The sequence below is a fragment of the Mustela erminea genome, chromosome 1 (genome assembly GCF_009829155.1).
Source record: "Mustela erminea isolate mMusErm1 chromosome 1, mMusErm1.Pri, whole genome shotgun sequence".
NCBI classification, from domain to species: domain Eukaryota; kingdom Metazoa; phylum Chordata; class Mammalia; order Carnivora; family Mustelidae; genus Mustela; species Mustela erminea.
This window is the reverse complement of record NC_045614.1, coordinates 23859943-23875631: the sequence shown is the minus strand read 5'-3', so window position 1 is coordinate 23875631 and position 15689 is coordinate 23859943. Positions and strand designations below refer to the sequence as shown.

The window sequence follows — 15689 nt, the reverse complement described above, 5'->3', positions numbered from 1 at the left end:
ATCAACCCCAAAGAGATCCGGCTCTGCAGGCGGGACTCCAAACAAAGGAACGGACGCGGAACTCTCCCCGCTTCTATCTCCCTCGCCCACGACCTGGAGCCTTCCCAGGCGGAGTAACCCAGGAAAGGCTGAACTCCGTGAACGCACAATACACCAGCGAGTCCAGGAGACGAGCTTAGTATGATGGTGCAAACACTGATGCTGGAGCCCCGCCCAGCCCGTGCAGGGAGCTGGGCTGGGCTGCTTAACTCAGGCGTGAGGTCAGCGGGTTACTTTGTTGTTCCGCATGTCAGTTTCTTCATGTGCAAAACAGGAATAATCAAAGTCCCTAACTGCTGGGTGGTTGTGAGGGCAAAACGATAGGTTGAACGATAGGAAATTGCCAAGACTCAACTGGTTTTGACCAGGAAACATTGCTAGTTGTTACAGGATCCTAAGTAAAAATGAGCCATGGGTCCACAAAGGTAGCTGGGACCACTGGGGTTTGCAGGGAATTGGGGAGTTTTTAACAGAACATTCTAGACCACTCTAACTCTGTGGAATCACTATCTTTCATTATAGGTTCACGTGAAATCACTTTGAAGGTTCGGCAGACACACACTTCTGAGTAATGACTGTGGGAACTTGGATGGTGCTTACAGCCTGTTGGAGGGGGTCAGGGTTTCCCAAATGGCCCACGGTATCATACTGGACTCAGGATGCCAATTTCCTCCTCAAATACAAATGTATAACATAAATAGCAAAACACTAGACCTAAGATTGCACACTCCTGCTTGATTTTATAGGAAGTAGGGAGCACATTGGACAGAATATCATCATATGGGAGCCAAGTGTCATTTCCTGGCTCCAACACCCCCTGGCTGAATGATTTTGGGGGTGTCATTTCAACTCTTTCAGTTCGATTAGTCAGAAGTTGTGGATTATAGAGCCTAATCCATGGACTCCGTGAGAGGGTTAAGTGGGACAGTGATGAGTCCCCAGAGTAATCTACGCAGCCATCCTTGCCTGCCTCTGTCCATCCTTTCTTCCCTTTCTTCCTGCCTGCTCCCTTTCCTGCCTTCCCTCCCGGCATCAAATGTATGCTGGATGCTATTCTAGGCCCTGAGACTACAGCCGTGAACACAACAAAATCACCACCCTCATGGTATTTGTCTTCTAGTGGTGGGAAGAGATACACAAATAAGATTAAAATACATAGCGTATCAGTTAGTGATGGGAGCTGTGAAGGAAAAGAGCCAAGCCAGAGATAGGAAATAAAGGAGAAAGAATTTCCCTTTTAAGTAGGGTAGTCAGGGAAGGCTTCAGTGAGAAACGGACTTTTAAGCAAAGACCTGAAGGAGGTGAGAGACAGAGCCATACAGATAACTGGGAGGGAGAGCTCTACAGAAGGAATAACCAGTGCAAAGGCCCTGAGGTCTTACCTTCCTAGAATATTGGGTTAATGATGTCAACTCTATGAATTTCTCTAGTATCTGTTCTCATCCACAAAGCCCTCTCTGGCTCTGTTTCATAGGTCCTACAGATGAATCCCCAGAAGGGAGATCTTTCTGATTGTTTCCTCTCTGAGTTCCCAGGGAACCGAGGAAATGGAATTTTTCTTTAAGCCGCTCACCTCTGATTTTGGTTCTCCGGACACGACATCTACTGAGGACTGATAATGCAGACAATAATGACATAATCTCTAATTCACTGAACTACTATGCTCTCTCTCTCTCTATATATATAATGATATATATATGTATATACATATGTAACAGTGTATATACATATATACACACACATATATATACACAAACACATATCATATATATATACACCATATATATACACCTATGTATACCATTACACATATATACATATATATATGTACATATATATGACACAAAGTGTCAAGGAGATTCGGAAGAGAAACAATTTCAGCAAGTAGACTGCAACCCATACCTTCAGCTTTAGTAGCAACTCCTTACACTGTCAGCAATCTGACTGCTTGTTGACCATCTCTGTAGTACATACGATGGCAAACCATGCTGAGAATGCCCACATTCTGTAGGGTACTGTTCCTTACAGAAGATCCTACAGAAGTGTGGCTGCCATCCCCAGGAAAGCCTAACTTTTCCCAGAACAGAGCAGACCAATGACCGTGCTGTGGCCCTCACGAGAACAAGAGCCTCGACCAGGTAGTCCAAGGGGAAGCTGCTTTCTCAGGTCCAGCTCCTCCAGGTTGTCAGGACTGAGTGAGGAACGACAGAGGAAGATCTGACCTCGCTGGTATGGAAAACCAGATACTCTTGTCCTTGCTGGGATTCAAACCAATTTCTAACATGGTGACTACAGTGAGTTCTGAAATTCTCTCTGTGACCTCTCAGGATAACAGCTATGGAACAATGTAAAAGACAGTGAATGAAGAATGACTCAAACGACAGTATGAAACAATGTGTGTGGCGGTGAGGCGGGGAGAGACAGAGAGAGAGGCAGGCCCATGTATTGAGGATTGGCTAAGGGAATGGATGCATGAGAAGCCAAGAGTCCACTAGTAATCTCCCTTTCTATTGTTTTGACCATGAGCTGTTTCCTCAGCTTGACCTCAGATAGCTCAGACGTGAATTTTCTGGCCACATGGGCAGTGATATCTGCAGAGCTACACATGGCTCACATGAGCTACACACAGCTCGTTCATCCAGAAAATTCTAGAAGTTAAAAAAAAAAAAAAGATTTCTGAGAACACATCTTGTTGAGTATCTTGCCCAGGTAACAAATCTACCTGCTCCCTCTTTCTAGTCTCTGGGAAGAGATACCACGTGATGGATTAGTGGGCACACCAAAACCTTTCAATCTCCTTCCTTGTCCTTAAGACCTTATGATTATTTGGGAGACAAAAACTAACACCTGTAAAACAATGCACACTGGTTGGCAGTACCCCAGAAAGCTGGCTGTGGAACTTGGCATCTCAGGGAGTGCCAATCTCTTCATTCTCCACTACATCATCAGAGTAAGCCCCGAGAGGGTCTAGCTTCTGGAAGTTCACCCCATGCACTTGTAACCAGGTCTAACTAATTAAAACTGGCTCATAACCGACCTTCCTGCTCTTGGCCATACTTTCTGGGGACACTCAGGAAGAGCCCTGGTCTGGTCTTGCTCCTCTTCGTGGAGATATAAAATCTAACACCCACACTGGGTGAGTGACTTACCGGGGCCACTCGGGGAGCAGAGACTTTCAGAGGTCAGCTTCACCCTCCCCGTGAGCCAGTGATACCAGGGAAGGTCCCTTCTCTGAGGCACTGAGTTACTGGCTTGTGGCAAAGGACACTGCGGGCATGACAGTGGTTTTAAAGTTTAAAATACTAGAACAACAGCTACCACTTGTTGGGAGTTTAGATGTGCCTGAGCTTTATGAAGACAAGAGGATTTGGGAATCTCAAAATGTTCTTTATTCCTTCGGACTTGTGTATATCATCCAAATGATCCTATTTCCCCTTGGACTTGAACTGCTTGAAGCAGAAACAAGATTTGTGGCTCAGCCGTGTAGGAGACTAAGGCTTGCATACCTTTGTTTCCATGCTATTCTCCCTGGGCTTGAATTTTTACACTATTTTGTATTTTTCTTGAGAGCGATTTTTATGCCTAGGAAGAATATAGTCGGTGGATAATACCCTGGGTTGGTTCAGCAGTTTTGTGAATTGAAGCAGAAGAGAAAGAAATGAAATCATCAGGAAGGCCACCACGAGTTGGGGGGTTGGGGTGTCCCACCATCTGGAAGGCAAGCTCCCATCAAGCGGACAGTTAGTTGAGTGAAATGGCCAGGACGGAAGGATAAGACAGGTCAAGACGGCATCTTACCTTCTTCAATGGTCACATTCCCTCGGAAGAAGTATTTCCCGTGACCTCTGGAGAGCGCCACACCTAAGCTGTGCAGAGAGACAAAACAGACCTTGAAACCCATGGCATTGACTGGAACAGACTTGCGATTTCACTTTTTATTTTCCATGTTCACATTTCCCTCTCACGTTCTGCCAACAACTGTCCCAACAGTTTACTTTCAAAACCCCACTGGTTATCATTGGTGTTGGTTTTTCTGAGGTTCAATCAGCTGCTTCAAAGCCATGTCTTCCTGGACGCGCCGGCAGCCCTTGGCTGCCCACATGCATTTTCAGAGATGCGACTAACTGCTCGCCCTTCTCTCAGATGCCCTTGGGAGAGCCAAGTGCCCTACTCTTCACCACTACCTTATGCGCTCCTGCCTCCCAGTCAGCCTCACATGGGGCTTTCCAGACCCTAGAGTTTACGACTGGGGAAAATGAATCCCCTCCCTAGGACGAAATGAAAACTTTCCCAACACTAGGGTGTGGCCACATTATCGTGTTCAGGGCTTCTAGTCTAATAGATGCTCCCCTGACCCTTCTCTTGGGCTTGATTTAAGCTCCTTTCTAAAGGAAGAGAATGTATTTTGGAAACATAGTCTCTTCGTGTGACAAACCCACTTAGCGGTCATGGGTTCCCTCGACTACTCTGCTTCCAAATGGAATCAAACTCAGGATCCCTGGCAGTCTACGACAACACAATGCCCTAATTTATTTTTCTGATTCATCGAGAGTCAGGAAATTCTTTCTCTCCTCAGCTCTGTGAGGCATCGGTTCGGGAGTGAAGCAGCCCCACAGAAATAACTTCTTAAATAAGTGTTACAGGACAGGACTAAGGGCATCATAGCAGGAGCCTTTAGGAGGCCACATGCATGTCTGAAAGCAGGCAATGAGGCCAAGCCATCTTTCAGGACAGTCACAGAGCAGTAACAGGATCCAGAGGTAGACAGGCACAGAAGGACAGTTTGGAGAAATTAAAATGGACGCACAACATGGAGGGATGGGTATGCTACCTCCTCGTGCACAGGCTTGCTTGCTTGATCATGGAAATAAAAGGTGAAATGGAGCTCACTGGTCAGCAAGTGAGCCAGATGGTTTAAGGACCTGGCAACCCTCTGAACGCCCCCACTCCGCCCTTAGCTGGAACCCCCAAAGCTGACTTGCTTGATAATGAGATGCAAAAGCCATGACCAATCGAGTGAGTTCTCCTAGGTGAGCCTGAACCGTCTTCCCCCTTCTGGAAAAAGAAACAAAAGCAGCCTGGGAAAAGCCCCTTCCTCACTCTTTCCAGCCTTTCGGCAGGGTGTTTGGTTATCTTCAGATGATGAGCTCTGAGAGCGTCAGCAGGTTTTGTACAAACACAACTGATGGATCTGATGGAATGTCCATGTATTATGGTCAGCTCTACCTGAAAGGAGTACCCTTGATGTCTGTATAATAGTAGTCATTTGTCATCACCAAAACCCGTTTCTAGATTGAAAAAAAAAAAAAAAAAGTCGTAGAGAGAAGAAAATACGGTTAGTCTGCGAGGTGAAGCTTTCAGAAAAAAATAAAAACAAATGGACACACTATGATCAGGTTAACAGTACTACATGAATCTCATTTGAGATAAGTAAAGACAAGAGAAAAATGATCTCAGCGAAAGATATTTATTCCAGATAGAGCTTTCAAAGCTCATTTTTCACAGTGGGTTGTTTTAAATTAAGAGGCAAGAAGGTTTGAGAAAAAAAAAAAATGTACCCCTTTGTCCACTGTCTTCTTCACCTCCATGGAGAACTTCCCAGTCTTCCGGTTTACCATGGCATTTCTTAACTAAAATGATCAAAGAAAGTTCGGTATTAGCTCTTCCCCCGGTTGCATGTTATCTGGACATCTTGTGTCCTCCAGCTCGGGAGACACTTGGTGGTTTGTGCAAAACAGAGCTATGACAGGGCTGGGTTGTGTCTCCACCAAAGGGTGGGCACAATGGCTCCAAGTCAGCGTGCTGGGCTCGGTCCTCTGAAACATGGTTCCTGCAGAATAAACATCCAGCTGCCCTGCCGGGGGAGAGAGGCTAACAACAATAAATGACTGTCAACTTCCATTTGGGGGTGCTCCTGGGAACCTCAGGGCAGCGCCCATGATGTGGATGAAGCCTGAGGGTCCGGGAACCGAGCCCCCCCCCCCCCCACCCCAGCGTGAAAACACTCTAGAAGCAAGAACGTCTCTGGGACAAGTCACATTTTCCAAAAAGGGTATTCATTTGTCATGAAGAAATCATTTTTCAAAACAGTACCAAGTCAAAGGTGTTTTCCTACACAGTAAGTTTTTCTTTTCTCTTCTTTGCTTTCTTAAAGACCAACCCCCTGGAAGACAGGGACTCGCTTTCTATAGCACGAAGCATCTTCAGATGCTCCTGGAGAAACCCGGTGAGGTTAACAGTCTTGCTTGCTTTACAGCCACAGGCAGCCGAGGGGGGCGGGGGACCCGGTAACTGAGTTTTGGAGGTTCCATCTAGGGACACCAAGCCTCGTGCCCTCCCCTCTTCCCTGGCTGACCTCTTCCAATTACATGCGGCCCTTCTGTGGGCTTCAGAGATGGACCGCAGACGCCGTGATGAGAGATGGGCCGTCGTGGGCACCAATGGGAGACGAGGGGGATGCCAGTGAGTGGAGGAGGAGCAAATGCTGACAGGCCACAGCCTGTCGGGAAAGGCTCTTTCCCAGCCCCATGGCTTTCCCTGCCCCCCCCCCAAATCCATTTCCCTCTCCTCTTCTCTCCTCTGAGGAGCTTGACTAAGATCTGGCCGATAGAAAACTGCAAAGCTTGCAAGCAACCTAAATTTGATTCGGGGCCGTCTAGATTTGGGTTCACATTCCCATCTTCTGTGAGAGAGGGAGAGAGAGAGTAAAAAAGCATAATTTTTAGCTGGAGGCATGTATAAAATAAAACATATATTTTACTCTAGATATTTTTTAACAACACATAATGGGCATTTCTGGAAATATTTTCCCATTTTAACTTTTGTGGTTTTGGATGGGGAGAGCTGGTCCTAATTAAGTCTACTTTCTAACTTTTAAGAACGGCTCGATTTATCTTGAACATGGTTTTCATTTTTCCTCTTTCTGGTGCCTGCCTAAAGCCATTTGGGACCTTCCCCTCTCACATTCCCCAGGCGGGTCGGAGATTAGGTAAGCTTCTCGGAGAGTCCGTACCACCCCGCCCCCAACTCCCAGTAGCACCAAACCAGCAGCATGGGGGGAGGTGAGGGCTGGTGGCGGGGGAGGGGGGGTGAGGGCTGGGCGGCTCCAAGGCCAGGGTCACTGACGAGTCCAGTCTTTCTCTTTTGGACTACACTTACTAACCACCTACATGTGGGGCAGGACAGTGCTGTAGTGAAGGACTCTGCAGCCAGAGCTTATGAAAGAATCACTTACTCTCTCTATGCCTCAGTTTCCTTCTCTGCAAAATGGAACTACTGACAGCACGGGTGTCACAAGAGCTGCTGTGAGAAGTAGATGAGCTGATATTTAGAAGAGCGCCTCATCCACCCTAAGCACTCAGTAGATGTTAGCTGTCCCCACCATCGTCCCCACCACCCTCATCGTCACTACCGCCCTCCCCCACTTTAAATGCCAGACCAGGATTCAAGCTCGAGTTTGCTTGACACGGAGGCCCATGCTCTAAACCAACACTCTTCAAACTTCGACTATGAGGCACATGAGAAATAGATCTTCCTCTGTGATGCTCTCCGCTGTCTCCTCTTTCAATAGATTTCATTGCTTGTAAGTGCTGCTCATGGACCAGTCATGGACTTTGTGACTTCCCCCCAACTCCTGCATTAAAACTGCTGCTCTTCACCCTCTGCGGGTGGGCACAGACCAAAAAAGAGGCAGGCCACCAAAGAGAAATAACCCAGGGTGTCAAGACCCAAGTCTTACCCATGACACCCTTGTTCCGTGACCACTCCTGGCTCCATTTCCTCCTTTTCATTCATTCCATCAAAAGTATCCTGAGCAAGGACTCCCAGACCCCAGGGATCGTGTCAGGTGCTATGTAACTGTGTTGATCGGTCTTATAAAGCCCAGATAATATGGACAGATACCATCTTTTGAGCTTTTACAATGTGCCAGACACAGGTTTTAAAACCCTCAAAATAAGGCATCATTTTCCTTATTTTACAAGTGGAGAAACTGAGGCACAGAGTTAAGAAACCTGCCTATAGTCACACAGGCTCTCTGCCCCTGAAGCCCGTGCTGTTAGTTTTGCTTCCCAAATCAGGAGAGAAAGCATTTAGACAAACTTAAAGCATCAATATAATAATGGTACAGCATGAATACAAAAAGAATGTATTGTTATTTCTGGATTTTTTTTTTTTTTTAATGAAAGAAAAGGTTTTAAATTTGACCAGGCAACAGTCTTAGGTTTTAACTTTCCTACAAGTTCTGGGTTTTGCGAACTGGGGCTGAGAGGAATGTGGTTTCTGACCTCGTGATCACGGGAGGAAAGGGGGATTTTGTGCCTTTTCAACAGACTGTGTGGTGAGAATACAGCACCATGAGACCAGAACAATCTAGAAATGTCACTTTTCCATTGGAGGAAACTGAGGTTTGAGAAGGGGAGCAACTTGCCCCAAACACTATGGTCAGTCAGTGGCAACACTGCCCCAGGGGTCAGTTTATAAGACAAGATGGCGGAGGGACCCAGAGCAGAGACCAGAATAGGGAAGGAGTCTTGAAGCTCGCGGTCCCCACCAGGCCAGGAAGGGCAAAGACCGATGGTGCTCTTCAGAACTAGCCAAATGGCCCTCGAATTTCCACGACCTGGATTACAGCAGTGAGTACCTGGAGAAATGAAAATGGCCTGGCGGAGGAATATTCCCAAGCAAGTGTGGGTGTGCCCCAATGTTAGCATATTACATAGTCAGTAAAAAATCACCTGTGCCAATGTTCAACTTCACAGCGCCAAAGGAGAGCAAAGTAAAACATCAACAATACGCCTCTATTTCTCCCCATCTGATGCAAGCGTGATAATGCAGTGAACATTAAAGCAGCTCTCGCCACAGTGGGGTTGATAAAAGAAAGATTTATTTAACCTCTTTGGTTAGAAATAGTTTTCTGGGGATGGTGATCCGCTCCCCGGCCTCTCTGGGAACACCCTCCTTCTCCTGGGTCCTGCGTTATCCAGATCGGACGCGTTTCCGCGGAGCCCCCAATGAGACTGTCTCTCTCTCGCCCACACCCCAGAGCTGCAACAGCCTCGAGGACCATTCAGAGCACCCCCATGACAAGCTGCTGGTCACGCTTCTGGTTCCATTACAGCCTCCGGCTCTTCCTCCTGTGCTCGAGCTCATTAAGGAAGCTCTCCCCCAGAGGTTCACTGGCCGCCTTCGGTTTTACGCATAAGTGTGTAATGATCTCTGGTTCTGCTGACAGTGGTTTGCTCTCCACATCAGAACATGAGCCTCACCTTTCCTGGGGCACAGGTGGCACCCACTTCCAGGCCCCCAAGACCAAGCTATGTGGGTCAAGCCAAGACATGAAAGGGGAAGTGAGAAGCAGGAGATAAACAGGTCTGTCATTTCCAAGCAAGCGTTTAACCAGGATATGAAAACAGACTCGGGCACAGAGTATCCGTACAACAAAATCAAAATCCTCTCTCTCTCTTTCTCTCTCTCTCTCTGTTAGGGGCAGGGGGTGGGGGGGAGCTGCACTTGGTCTGGCCACCCAGGGCTCAAGCATGAGCTGCAGAGACACTGGAGTGGGTGTGAAGAACAGACTACTGGGGCAAGTTCCCATCAATTTTCCCCAGGAGAAGAGGTTTATGGAGCTTTAGAAAGAAAAGACTCGAAGGAAATTTTCCACAGAATCATCACGGGGAAGGCAAAATGTGAGTTGACTGGAGAGCTGCAGAAAAGGCTCACAGGGCAGCAGAAGGGGTTTCAGGGGGCCGAGGCCAACTCTGGCGGGTGTTTACAGCGCCACCCCATGGCGAGCATTTGCTCAGCAGCTGGTTGCAAGGACTCCCCATTTCTGCTGCACCCCTCAGGGGAGGGTGCTGTGGGAATGCTGTGAGGGCACTGACACAGAGTCTTTAAGGACTCCTGGACTCAATGGCATAACAAAGTTGATCAAGAGCTTTGGAGCCAGGCGGCCTGGGTTGGAATCCACACGCCATGCCCGTGGACCAATCCATTCTCTGCCTCAGTTTCCTTACAGCAAGATGAGGACAGCAGTAACACTGACTTTGTAAAACTGCTGTGTAGACTCGGCAAGTTCCTCCACACATAGCACCAGGAACAGTGCTGGAATATAGGAAGGACTCGCTACATCAGTTATGATTATCTACATTTGTGGGGTTTTTCTGTGTTGTTGTTTTTTTTTTTTTTCACAGAAATAATCATGTTCACAGTGGAAAGTTTTAGGAATGACTAAAAGGTAAAAGAAGGAAGAAAGATGCCATCCTTAAGTCCTTCAACCATCTGTAGGAATTTATAACCAAAGGATAAACTCCATTTTAAAAGATTTTTTTCCTTCCCAGAGGTGACCAACACTGGTGATTCAGGTCAGGCTATGGGTGTCTCGGGTTCCCTTCCTGGCTTCTGGGTTTCCAAAGAGCCTCCTTACTCATTGTATTTTGATGTGATGCCTAAGTCGCCTGGAGACTGGCCCAGATGTCCTGTTCATACACCTCTAAACGGCTTCTAATTTTTCTCCCTCTTTTTAAGATTCTAATTTTAGCCAGTCTATTTTGCACATGTTTTAATAGTATTTGTGACCTCACATCTTTTTTGGAAGGACACAGGGTCTATGTTATAAATACCATCATTACATTCAACAAGAGCCGGGCTGCCAAGAGAAGTAGGAAGCTCCTTCCAAGGAGTTCTCTGCAGCTGGGCAGACTCTGCTTCACGGTCTTTCCTAGATCTTGACCCAAAGCCCGCCTTCTGTCACTTATATGCCAACCCCAGTGGTGCACACATGGGCATGTGGGATGACATGTCAATGTTACAAAGCTTCTCTGTGTAGGTTCCAGTATTCTCCAGTCAAGCGAGTGCAAATCTCTAGGAGAGAAATGGCGACCTTCCCCCGATGTGTTGGAGGTGAAGGAGTTCACACGTGGAGTGTACCATGTTCCTCAAGGAAGTAAGACAAGAGACCCAAACCAGAGAGACCACGAGAGACCAGCTGGAGTGGAGCAAGAGCAGTGAACTTGCAGGAGATGTGGGAACTCTGCAGGTGGACGCGGAAAACCCAGTGCTGGGAGTCGGATGGAGGGGAAGAACATGTAAGAGGCTGGGAATCCGATGCTCGCAGCTCCGATGAGAAAAGAGGTTAGAGCAAGGAAGCCACCATTAATAAAAGGAGATACTAGCTCCTCGAAAATGCACTGGCGTGCCGGCAATGGCTAGAGTGAGCCAAGCCATAAATCTCTTCCAGCAACATGATGTGAGGGCTCCGACGTGAGAACGAGCGTAACGCGGTTTTCCTCCCCTATTGATCCAAATGGATGGGATGAAGGGAGGGAGCCATGCTGACGACAAGGTTCCAGCCTTCTGGGAAAGGAAACCGAAAGGTCCAGTGGAGTCAAAATAAAGCAACTGATAAAGTGAAGATGGAAGAGAAAGGAAAACAGTGGAACACCCCCTTCAGACACTCACGAGACAATTTAGCAGCTGCAAAACCATGGGGAGCATTCATTCATGAACGGGTTACCCGAGGATGAACGCTGATGAGAATAGTACAGAGACCGGCCACGGTCACAGACACTCCCCATGTCCACACTGTGGTGGACAGGCATTTTCATCTTTCAGCATGTTAACACATTTAAGAGTCACAACAGGTCCGATGTACGTAGGATCATCATCATCCTCACTTTACTGGGAAAAGAAGGACCAAAACCAAAATTGGGGCCCAGAGAGAATAACTGTGTGCTTGAGACCAACAGGCAGCTGATCGCCATCATGGGATTGGAACCCAGGCAGGCGAATGCCCCGGCAGCGCCCCTCCCAGCTGCGCCAGCCTGCTTCTCGGTCAGAGCAGGGGAAAAGGGGAGAGCATGGACATGGGGCGTGGCACAACCGAAAGACCCTGATGACCCTGTTTAAGGAACAAGATGTAAAAACCCTCCCAGGTCATTGAGCTGACCCGACGTCAGGCCACCAGCAGGTGGGGGAAAGAGGGCAGGTGAGGGAGTTGTTTTTTTACCAAACAGTAGTTATTTTGTCTGAACTTGAGTTCCAAGAGTCCTAGTACAGATGAAGGAAATCAGCTACACTTCTCAGATATGCTTCTTGCCTTTCACAGGGCAGAAAGAAACGCCAAGATTTACGCTAGCTGAGACGTCCAGGGAGCACAGGACCCAAAGAGAAGAGAATGAGAGTAAGAGAACCCAGCTGGGGAGTCTAAATGGTTCCCCTCAACAACTCTTTGGAAAGCAGGACAGACTGAGCGAAAGACCCCCGGCTCTCTCCGCGGTCAAACTGAAGAAAGGACCCCCAGGACAAGTCAGGGAGGATGCGGGCAGAGGGCTGTGGTCCTGGCATGGGCAGACCACAGAGAAAGTCAAGAGCAAGGATCCAGGCAGGAACTCACGGGAAGTGACCATTTAATTAAGGACAGTCTGCCTACATTCACGCAAAGTCAGCCATGTCGAACAAAGCTGATTTATTGAGGAAATAACAAGGAGACAGATGGGGTTAAGTCATGGGCAGGAGGAAGGCTTTTGATACGGTGCCGAAGGCTGAGTCTGGGTGGGGAAGGAGCGAGTGTGCCCTCGCAGTGTGGCCGGAAGGGGGACAGCCCAGGACACAGACCGCCATCCATGCAGAGGGGTCCTGAGTGACTCTCTGAAAGCAAGGGTTGTGCCCATGGCATCCTGGCAAGTTCATCTGGCCCTGACTGGATGGTGGGCACAGCCTTCTGCTGCCCAGCCAGTCTAGGGCCAGGCTCCCCTGAGGTGGCAGATTCCTTAAACTGCACTGAGGAAGGGTCTGGATGAACCCACAGCAGAAGGGACCAGAACCCGGCAGGAATGGTGTCAGCCGACGGCGCAAAGCAGGCAGGTGGCTGGCTGAGCCATAACCGTCCCAGCCAGCAGGAGACTTATAAACTCCCAATGCCATGAGAAGAGCCCATTGTCTTCACATCCCGCTGGGGGCCAGGTGTCCTCTGGGGCGGGGGGCGGGGGGCTCGGCCAGCTGCTCAGGTGGCCGCCAGGTATAGAAGTGGGTCCCCCGGAGCGCTCCCGCCTCACCGGGCTCGGAAATCAAGTCACTTACCACATCGTCCCGGTCTTCCCACTCCACCTCAGAGAGGTCAACGCTACTGTAGTTAGGTTTCCTTCGCTTTTTTCCTTCTTCGTACTGGCAGCAAGAGAAGATAAAGAAAAAGAAAAAAAAGAAAAGAAAAAAAAAATTTCCATGAATCATCGGCCAGGACAGCCTGTACCTCCCCAAGCCCTGGTTCTTAGTTGGGGACTGAGTGGAGGGACACTGGAGAGAACCCAGCGGGGTACAATCCGACGGACTGTAAAAGCAGCAAAGCCCAGGCCAGTTGGCCCGAGCTGGGGAGGATAACGAGCTGATGTTCCTGGATGTGAATTTACCTACTGGACTCGTTGCCTTCGAATCCACCAGAAGCAAAGCGAAGATTTCCCCTGCCTGGATGGCACCTTTGTGGAATAGGGGAGCTCCTCCTCTGCCCCGAAGTTTTACAAGCCATCCCTCTGTGACCCAGGAAAGGGCTTTTCACAGTTCACCAAAAATGTCGTGCTATCCCTTTGCCCCCCCCCCCCCATCCAGTCTCAAACCCATGCCGTACCCTTCGGCAAGGAAACAAAAAGCACTGGTCTCCGCAGTTGGGCTCAACATCCTGGCGACATTTTGTAGACACACGGAGCCTACTACTTGCTATCACACAGGCCGCAGCAGGACTGAACTGAGTACGGCCTCTGTGCCCAGAGTGGATGTGGGTGCTGGGAGTCACTGCCAGATTTAAGGGCCATGAGGGCATTTCTCTAGAAAAGCTCATAAGTGTCTTAAGAACTGGGAGAGTGGTTTTTCTTTTTTCACCCTAAATCACTGGTGTTAGTCACCCCACAAGACTACCATTTTATCTGCGGGACGGGTGTATGTTTGGACGTTCCTGGGTCTCAGGGCCTTTAATGCTGGTGGTTGGGATGTTTATAATGTAGGAAAGTCTGCCCTCTACTGCGGGCTGAAGATAAGCAGCCCCTTTTAAGTTCATAAGCTACGGCCAATGGCATATTGGAAAAAATACCTATGTATGTACAGTTTTTTTTCTTTTTCGGTCCCTAAGTTGGTCATCTTTGGATTGAATTGGTAAGATTTGAGAAGGGACAGTGTCATTGTGTTTTCAAACCCCCAAAGCACAGGTTACTATTTTGGACGCTGCTTGGCTGCTGTGGACACAGGTGCTAAAGGCACATTGTCGTGAAGGAGAAGGTCACTGCCGAGATGCTGAACCACACAGATCTGAATGGGCCCCCAGTAGGACCAAGGGGACAGAGGCCAGACAGGGTAGATCTTGGCCACTGTGGGGCCAAACAGGGTCTAGTGGTTTTCCCGCCCTCTTATTCTTCTTGTCAAGTGCATTTCGGGAGACCTGGGACGCCTCTGGCGTGTGCCCACTCCACCCCGCCCCCACCCAGGAAGGCTGCAGTGTCCCTGAAGGGCAATGGGCTCGGGTCACCTGGGTCAGCCACCTGGCCACTCCCTTCTCTCAGGTTTTCCAACTCACAGATGTTCAAGGTCAGTTTTAGGACATCGGATCCGTCGCAGACAAAGAGGAGGGGAAGTGGCTGCCTGAGAGGCCGCCGTAAATGACAGCAGATTTGCAGTTGGATCCCATTATGGAAACTTTGTGTGTTCATGGAAGCTCCAGCCCTTGCGAGAGCCAGGCGGGGGCTGAGTGGAAGGAACAGAAGGAGGCGAGTGGAGCTGTCACCCATGTCTCACAGGGAGGAGGTGCGATGGGGAAGGGGCCACATGATGCTAAAAGACTTGCCACATCCCTTCAAGAAGGCAGAGTCAGATGCTCTCGGACCTCTGTTAACTGCCTAACAGCCTCCAAGCTCCATTATGGTAAGAGCCTTCCTGAGAGCTGCTAGTTGCCCCCAGAAGCCCACACACCCCAGCTTCTGGGCATTAAAGGCAGAGCTTTCGTGGGTGGCACAATGCAAGGTCTAAAATGGTTTTTGTTGTTGTTCGATTTTTTTTGTTTTGTTTTGTTTTGTTTTTTGGTGAGAAGTACTTCCTTTGGTTATTTCAAAATGCTCCTTTATTAATTTATTCAAATACATTTATCAGATACCTAGAAAGGACCCAGTACTATAAATAAAGCCAATGAAGCAGTCTGTCTTTCTTCTCCAAGGACCTGCTTGCAGGTTATCACCCTTAATTTTGCCTTTTCAAGGTCAGTTTATTGCCCACCATGCATACAGGAAAAGAGGCGGTCACAAGCTAAATAATGGGTAAAAGGACACTTTAGATAAGATCCCACAGCCAGCGTGGGGCAGGACATACCCCACCCATCACCAGCCCCTGACCCAAGTTTCATGGCTGAACCTCACGTTATTTCAAACACTCCTAAAGAAATTTAAAAAGACTCCCGAGGTCCCAAGCACCCAATGTTCCCTTAGCCTCAGAAAATGTCCATTTGCCTTTATGAGAGTAGTTTTGCCACTTAGTGGGCCTGTGATCCTGAGCAGGGCGCCACGTTCCTCCACAGTTCCCTTTTCTCAGTTGCAAAATAGGAAAAGCAAGAGTACCTCCCGGGCAATGGTAGGTTGAGAGATTAACTAGATACTGTATGCAAATGGACAAAGCCATTC

At 48.5% G+C, this 15689-nt stretch overlaps 1 protein-coding gene across 3 annotated transcripts in view; it reads right to left on the bottom strand.

Moving 5' to 3' along the window:
- CACNA2D3 (calcium voltage-gated channel auxiliary subunit alpha2delta 3) overlaps positions 1-15689 on the bottom strand; it is an 854557-nt gene that overhangs the window by 175976 nt on the left and 662892 nt on the right. For all 3 annotated transcript variants that reach the window (XM_032322613.1, XM_032322603.1, XM_032322620.1), the window contains 4 exons: positions 13117-13200; positions 5598-5669; positions 5266-5327; positions 3838-3905 (listed from right to left, as the gene is read on the bottom strand). In XM_032322613.1, coding sequence (XP_032178504.1) covers positions 3838-3905; positions 5266-5327; positions 5598-5669; positions 13117-13200 — 286 coding nt within the window. The remainder of the gene's footprint in view (positions 1-3837; positions 3906-5265; positions 5328-5597; positions 5670-13116; positions 13201-15689) is intronic.